General features: G+C 59.5%; 1 protein-coding gene across 1 annotated transcript; it reads left to right on the forward strand.

Annotated features, from left to right (window-relative positions):
• Nucleotides 1-483: 483 nt before the first annotated feature.
• LOC308288897 (NBAS subunit of NRZ tethering complex-like) lies at nt 484-7806 on the forward strand (the record flags this gene model as incomplete). The annotated part of the gene is made up of 1 exon (XM_080730371.1): nt 484-7806. The coding sequence occupies one exon, from the start codon at nt 484-486 to the stop codon at nt 7804-7806; it is 7323 nt and encodes a 2440-aa protein (XP_080586497.1).
• Nucleotides 7807-8246: the final 440 nt, after the last annotated feature.

Consider the following 8246-nt stretch of genomic DNA (forward strand, 5'->3'; position numbering starts at 1 on the left):
TAGATTGGCTATTTTCTGCAAGAGGTTTGTTTGGTATACAGGAAAACCAACAACAACAACAACAACAACAACAACAACAACAACAACAACAACAACAACAACAGACCAAGTACAGAGTGAAAGGTCAAGTTTACTAAAGTATTGAACAAGTTTTATCAGCAATGCAGCTAATGCTGCTGACTGAGAGTAGAGATGGTAAGGTTGGAAACGCCAGGCCTGTGACCTGGTCACATAATAAGAGAGAAAGAGTAAGTAGAGAAGAACGCCTGCACAAATTGACATTATTAAGCATGCATGGCAATGCTTTGTGTTGTCAGACCAGAGCTCTATATAAGGTGTCGAAGGTTGGAGCGTTTGAGGCGTTGAAATTAATGATATTTCCAGGCAAAATGAAAAAGATAGAAATAATGAAGGATAAAGACACAGACTGAGAAAATAGAGAAACGAGGAAGGACCACAGAGACAACAGAACAGTGAGTAAGCATGAATGACGAGAGAAATGTTGGCAAAGATGAAAACATTTTATATGATTTACTGATCAATGCCGAATGGCCTCCAGAGGCTGACCCCCAGCTGCTGGTGAACAAGGTGCAGACGACCTCTGTCACGGCGAAGGCAGTGACAGAGGCGTTTCGTTGGTTCCTTCCCTCAGGCTCCTCCCACCTGCCGCCCGGTCTCATCCGGTTGGTCGACAAGCAGATGGAATGGCACCTGGAGATGGCCAGTGACGGCAGACTGCTGGCCGTGGTTCAGGACCGCTGCGTGGAGATCAGATCTGCCAGGGACCACTTTGGATCGACCATGGTGAAGTGCCGTGTGCCCGAGGACCCCCGGCCGCGGTGGCGCAGGGTGGCATGGAGCCACAACTGCACCCTACTGGCGTATGCCGACAGTGTGGGCACTGTGCGCGTCTTTAACCTGACGGGCAGCGAGCTCTTCGTCATCCCCCCGATGACAGTCGGCTCCTCGGGGGACGCCAGCTGTGCCGCGGCAGGTCTTGTCTTCTTGGAGCACACGGCGAGTGCCCGCTGGTCTGCAGAGCTCCTCGTCATCAACTACCGGGGCGGGCTGAAGAGCTACCTGGTCAGTGGTGGAACCGATCAGAGCTTCCGGGAGAACCACAGCTTCAGTTTCAGCGCCCACTACTCCCACGGTGTCACGTCGGCCGTTTACCACCCTGGACAGCGGCTGCTGCTGCTCGGGGGCTGTGAGTCCGGGAATGGCAGCTGGTCCGGGGCGTCTCGCTGTGGCATCACGGCCTGGAGGGTTTTGTCTGGGGCTCCGTACTACGAGATGATCCCCAGCTATGAGGATGATGCCAGTGCTACTCAGAAGAACAAGACCCTGCGCTGCTTCAGTTTTCTCTCCAGACAGGCAGTCGAACAGGACGGCGTGTTCCGTTTCAGCCTTAGTCCTGACGCCAGACTTCTGGCTGTGGTTCACATCTCCGGCCGCCTGTCTCTGTGGGAGGTCCCTTCCCTCAGACAGAGAGCTGCCTGGAGCCAGGAACAACAGCCAGGATGTAAGGACGTCAACCCAGAATGGAACGCTTCCCTGAAGAAAAGGAAGAAGATTAAAGAGAAGGGCCAGTGCTACCCGTTGCTGGATGTGAGCTGGTGGAGCGACCGGGCCTTGGTCCTGGCTCGATGCTCCGGCTCCCTCAGCGTCTCCTCTGTCAGGACCCTCAGGAACCTCCTTGGCGAGTCCTGCGAATGGTTAGAACCTACGCCACGCCTCACCGGCGCACATGGTGGGCGCTTCCTCGGCCTGGAGTGTGAGGTACAGCAGCTGGCGCAGAAGAGCAGCCCGAGTGGTGGGGAGGTAGAGGAGGCGGAGTCCGACACTGATGACGAGTCATCGCCAGAGGATCGCTACCTCGCCTACGTCCAGCAGGGCCTTTACTATGTGACGGAGATGGATCGATTCGCCCCGCCGCCGCGCAAGCGGGCCCGCACCCTGGTCAAGACCTACCGGCTGGTCAGCCTGAGGGCCACCACACCCATGGAGCTCTACCAGAGGAAGATCGACCAGGAGGAGTACGGTGAGGCCCTAGCTGTGGCTCAGGCCTACCACCTGGACACCGACCTGCTCTACCAGAGACGCTGGAGAGAGAGCTCCGCCGGCGTCGCCGCCATGCAGGACTACTTGAGTAAGATCAGGAAGCGTTCGACGGTGCTACGCGAGTGCAGGGAGCGAGTCCCCGAGAATGTGGACGCGGCCAAGGAGCTGTTGGAGTACGGACTCAGAGGAACAGACCTGGAGGCCCTCGTCGCCATAGGCAACGGAGAGGACGTGGGCCCGTTCGCCATGCCCGAGGACGTAGACAACCTCCTTCCATACCGGGACTTCCTATCGGCCAAGGAGGAGCTTGAGAGGAAGGAGAGAGAGATGGAGAGGAAGGAGAGAGAGAACAGCAAGAGACGAGCGCTGCTGGCCCAGGTTGACTTCAGCAGGCTGACTCTGGAGCAGAAAGAGCTGTGCCTGAACCGACAGAAGCTGCTGCAGTACCTGGACCGGCTGGCGACGTACGAGGAGATCCTGGGTGGTCCTCACGCCGCAGAGGAGAGGTTTGACGCAGAGTTCTTCCGGCAATTCCGCAGCCAGAATATTGTCCTCTCTGCGAGAAACTACGCCAGGGATAACAACGTGCAGGCCCTGGATGTTCTGTTCACGTATCACGGGGCGGACGTACTGCCGCATCGCTTGCCGATACTCTGCTACCTCCCAGAAACCACCCCTCCGAACGAGTATGCCGCTCTACTGCCAGAGGCCTGTCTGGATGACAGTGACGACAGAGAGAAGCTGTTCGTTCCGTGGGTCGAGGAAAGACACAGAGAGATGGACTGGTGTGAAGTTGACGAGTGCAGAGCGGCGTTGGACCAGACGCCACGTGGTGATGATGATCATTATGATCACTACAGTTTCCTGTATGAAGAAGCTCCAGAGCAGCTGCGGTTCCGTACACTCACACCCTCCATCCAGCTACTGACTGACTGGTACCTGAGCAGAGCCTTGGCCATCGAGTCCAGCTCTGGTCAGGTGGACTGCGCCCTGGCGCTGGCCAGTCTGGGAAAGAAGCGCAACATCCCTGGACTGGAGCTGTTGTACGACGACCTGGTCACCATGGAGACCCTGGTGTATGAGACGCCGTGCGAGACGAGCACAACGCTCCGGGACTTACAGCAGCTCAGTGACATCGACAAGCTCCGCCTCCTCATGAACAACTCCAGCCAGGAGCACTACGTGAAGGACGTCGTCCAGCGGATGATTCCGTTTTTACATCGCTGTGAGAGTCGGGCAGACGGCAAGTCCAAAGTCCTGCTTAGAGAGTACCTGGTCGACCTGGCCCGGCGAGACCTCTCATTGCCCCTGACCATCTTCCAACTTTCTAAGCCTGACTGCCAGCAGAAGATCATAGGGCACACGGACCAGTTGATGGCCTTGGCTCTGGAGTGCATTTACAGCAGCGAGAGGGACGATCAGCTGGGCCTGTGTTATGACATCCTGGAGTGCCTGCCGAAGAGGGGCTACGGGCCGGAGACGGATGTCACCCCGTCCCTCCACAACCAGGTTGACAAACTGGAGAAACATCTTAGCGTGCTGGATTTGCTGGAGAAGCACAGCCTTCAGAGACCTGTCTTCTATTTACAGAACAGTCAGCACAGCAGAGAGGAAGCTCACCGCCTGATGCTCACGCTCTGTCGCCATGCCGGATGCAAAGACCCGCCGGTCAGCGAGGCAGGGTGGCGGGCTCTCCTGCAGGACCTGTTGGACATGCAGAAAGACGTCTACACCTGCCTGGAAGCAGAGATGTGTCTCCAGGTATTTGTGGAATCCCTGCTGCGCTCGGGCCGTGCAGAGAACGTCCGCCTGGCGGGGCACTTCATGCACTGCTCGAAGGTCTGCCCTAACGTGCCGGTCAGCCAGTCCTACTGGGGTAATGAAGGTCAAACACTGAAAGTGACCTATGACCGGAGTGTGGAGCTGGTGCTGGCTGTGGCCAGAGAATACTTCAACTCCTCCACTTCAAGGTCAGACCCGTGTATGGACCTGGCCAGTGCTGCTCTCCAGCTCATCACTGACCGCCCTCTGGCCGTCCGGGAGGAACTGGACCTCATCAGCGCCCTCTGTCAGCTGGAGGACTTCGGTGTGAACATGCTTCCCCTTCAGGTGCGTCTGCGGTCAAACCGCCTGTCCGTGGTGGAGGAGTGCATCTCTCAGAGTCCAACAGCCTACAGACAGTCTGCTATGCTGCTGAATCTGGCTGCACACCTTCGGGTGGCGGGAGACGACGAGGCAGAGTGTAAAGGTCAAGTGTTGACCCTGCTGGCAGAGCACGCTCTCCGGCGTCTGGACTTTAAGGCCTCCTACGTCCACTGTCGGGACCTCATGGCCGCAGTCTACAGTCCGGGCTGGGAGGTGAGCAGCCTGCTGGGGCAGAGCGAGGGCTATGCAGACCTGGGGGCCAGAGAACAGCTGCTGGCCTTCTCTCTGGCCCACTGCCCCCCTGACCACATCTTCCGTCTCCTGGCCGCTTCCAGTGATCTGCACTCTCGAGTGTTCTACCAGGCGGTCAACAATCAGACGGATCCCAACTATGTCCAGAGAGGACAGGACGGAGACGAGACCGGCTTCCCCAAGATCGGGGCTCCGAGCCTTGCTTACTCCGTCGGAGCGGCGGGGGACTTTGTGGCAACGACGACCATTGGAGTCCTGACCCCCACGGGACAGACCAATGCCACCCTGACCGGAGTCACCGACAACTGCTGGTTGAAAGACTCACTCAACTGTCGCCGTCCGATTCACGGACAAGGAGCCGGCTCCGGTGACCAGGAAAGGGCGAGAACAGGTGAGAACGCCGACCTGGAGAGACAGGGCTGCAGCCCGTTCTACCAGGAGCTGTTTGACGCTGCGTATGTAGACCCGAGTCAGGACCTGTTTGTGTCCTTTGTTAGTGTGCCTCGGGAGAACTTCAGTGAAGCTCTGCTGAAGACCGGCAAACTGGCCGAGGTGAAGACAGAAGGACAGTCGCCCTTCTCCACTGCTACAGAGGTGTTGCTGCACCTCGCCAACGATGCGTTTGCCAGGGACCTGACACTGGCTCTGGCCTATCTGCTGGCCCTGCCACAGGCGTTGGACGCAAACAGGTGTTTTGAGAAGCAGAGCCAGTCTGCTGTGTCCCTGCAACTTGCTTTATACTATTACTCATTGCTGATCTACTCCCACCTGGTGCCTTGTTTCAAGGACAAGAGTCGCTCCCTCTACCAGGCCGATCCCACGCTGCTGATCCAATTGGTCACCCGACATGTGTTGGCACGTTCAGATTGGCCGGAGGAGTTGGAGAAGCTGATAGGCCAGCTGCGCGTGTTCAGAGAGCGTCTGACGGAGCTGACCCAGACCCAGGCGCTCCGAGCTCTGTGCCGCGGCGTGGACATCCGGCGGTTCAACTCCGACGCCGAATACCAGAAGGAGAGCATTCTGGGCCTGGCAGAGACCCTGGACGACGGCGCGTACAGGACCTCTCTGTGTCTCGCCCAGCGCTACGCCATGCCTCTGTGGGACGTCTGCATGACCCACCTGGAGTTCCTCTTCACCAACAGCGGCCTCTCCACCAGGGACATCGAGAAGCGGAGCAGGTCTCTGGGGCTGTTCAAGACTCTGAAGGTAGATCCGGAGGCCTTCCACGACCACATGACCAAGTACATCTTTCCCGGCGTGGAGGGCACTGACCTGGGCCGCCTGCTCTACTGCTACACCCTGCTGGAGGCGGCCGGCTGCGAGGCCTGTGTTGCCGACCGCATCCCGCTCGCCTCCCATGTCAAGCTGCTTAGGAAGCTTCGCGCCGTGACGGCCACTGGACTGGACTACCGCCAGCTGACCGACGGGAACACGGACCCGCTGGTCGCTCTGGCTCCTGTCCTGACCAGCCGGAACGTGCTGTCGCTCTCCAAACTGGCCGACCACCTGCCCGTGCCCGGCAGGGGAGGGGCCATGCTTTCCGCCAGTGCGGTGCATGGTGCATGGCTGCAGAGGCTCTTCTGGGAGGGGGACCCCCAGCTCCTGAAGAGACCCCCGCAGAACGACCACGACTTCCTCCACGCGTACGACATCTGCATCCGATACCTGGAGAGGATGAGCCCCGCCCACACCATCCGCTTCCTGGACGGCATCACGCTGTCGCACGCGGCGGCCGACCGGCTGAGTGTCCGGGCTCGCCGCGAGCTGGTCAGGAGAGCCGGTGCCGCTCTGCATCAGCTGGTGGACAAGTGGAAGATGAGGGGAGCCGAGGACCACGGAAAGCAGGAGGGGACAAACCCAGCTGTGTTGACCGTTGAGCAGGAGGGGACAAACCCAGCTGTGTTGTCTTTAGAGAAGGAGGGGACAAACCCAGCTGTGTTGGCCTTAGAGAAGGAGGGGACAAACCCAGCTGTGTTGGCCTTAGAGAAGGAGGGGACAAACCCTGACGTGTTGTCCTTAGAACAGGCCATCGCCCACCTGCAGCGTTCGCAGGCCCACCTAGACACGCTAGGCCACCCCTTTATCCTGTCGCTCAGAGACAGCGGGCAGGCGAGGCTGCGAGGCTATGCCCGCGCGTACGATCGCTCCCGTTCTGAGAGGTCAAAGGTTCACGAGCTGGCGGTCACCATGGCGACCGACGGGCAGCCGCTGGACCTGATCCGAGAGCTACTGGCCGTGGTGCCGCCGGGCGGCACGGACCTATCGGTCCGGACTGTTCTGCAGGACGCCGTGCAGAGGGTGGAGCTCGCACTCCGCGGCCACGCAGACGCCCTGGCCCATTACCCACAACCCCTCGGGGTGATGGAGGCCATGGCAAGTGCAGTGCGTGCCGCCGCCGCTGTGCAGAGCAGTGATGACGTCGGCATGGTGACCTCAGACCACCTGCTGGCTTGGCTGCGACCGTACTGCAGCGATGCAGAGGTGCCGGTGCACCGTCGCTGCGACGTCCTGCAGATCCTGGAGAAGCTCTTCGGCCTGGGAGACACAGACATGATGGCCCTGCTGCTGCTCCACAGGACCCAAGGCGTCCTGGGAAACGACGGAGGACTTCACAGAGCAGTCGGGACGGAGGACGTCCGGGACGAGGACGGGCGACGCGCCCTCTTCCGGGAGCTGTTGGACGGCGCATGTGAGTGGGAGGAGTTCCAGCCGCTCGCGCTCCTCCTTTTGGCGTGGCCGCCCATGACTACGACGCTGACAACAGAGGAGCCGTCCAACCCCTGGGTGGAGCTGACCTCGGCCCTGCTCTGTCACTGCCCCCAGTGGGCGGAGGGGGGAGCGGACGCGGGCAGGCGGGTGTTGACCATCATCCGCTCCCTCTACGGCAGCAGGCACCGCCTCCCCGTGGCGTGCATCCGCCAGGCGGCCGCGCTGCTGCTCCTGGACCGGCCCCTCGGCGCCTCCTTCCAGCTGGACGCCCTGAAGCTGATGGCAGAGAGCGGAAACCCTCAGCTGCTCCAGATGACCCTGGACCGGGTCAACGGCATGACCGCGGACGCTGCCGCCGCCGCCGCACACGACCGGGAGCTCCTCTCGCTGCTCCTGGACGCGGGGCTCCTGGTGGGCTGCGTCTCCTCGGCCCTCTATCCCCCGCTGGTCTCCCTCCTGCTCTCTGGGCAGGAGGAGGAGAGGGGGAGGTGGGATGTGGAGGAGGCGGCAGCCCAGCTGCTGGTGGCGGGCCATGGGCCGGAGGCAGGGTCTCTGCTCCTGGCCCACCGTGGTGGGAGGAGCCAGCAGGCATATGGGGCCTTTGGCTCTGCGCTGGCCGCCCTCAGGAAGTGGCTCTGAGGGACGAGTACTGGAGCCAGATGGCTTTAGACCAGGGGTCCAACTACAGGAGGACCCGTAATGGGTCCTCAGTTACTACAGGTGGTCCGGGACACCTAGTGGGTCCTCACAGTTACTACAGGGGGTCCAGGATCCCTAGTGGGCCCAAATCTTTGTCCGATAGATAGGATCATTTTTTTTACATTAACCTCTTGAACCCTATTCTAAGAACTATTTTGAGCGTTACGTTGCTGGAAGGAGCTAAGCTCCAACATCTGGCTTTGTCTGGGCTCTTAAGCATGGCCTACATCTGGTCTACTATATCTTGGCTCTGGCCAAGCTTTGTGGGACCCTTAATGAATGAAATTAACAAAATAAATAGCACCGCTCACTTTTTATATTGACTATTTATATTATTGACTATTTTCGGCAAATAATATTATCGGCTATTTTCGGCAAAT

The sequence above is a fragment of the Nannobrachium achirus genome (genome assembly GCF_963921795.1).
Source record: "Nannobrachium achirus genome assembly, chromosome: 7".
Lineage (NCBI taxonomy): Eukaryota > Metazoa > Chordata > Actinopteri > Myctophiformes > Myctophidae > Nannobrachium > Nannobrachium achirus.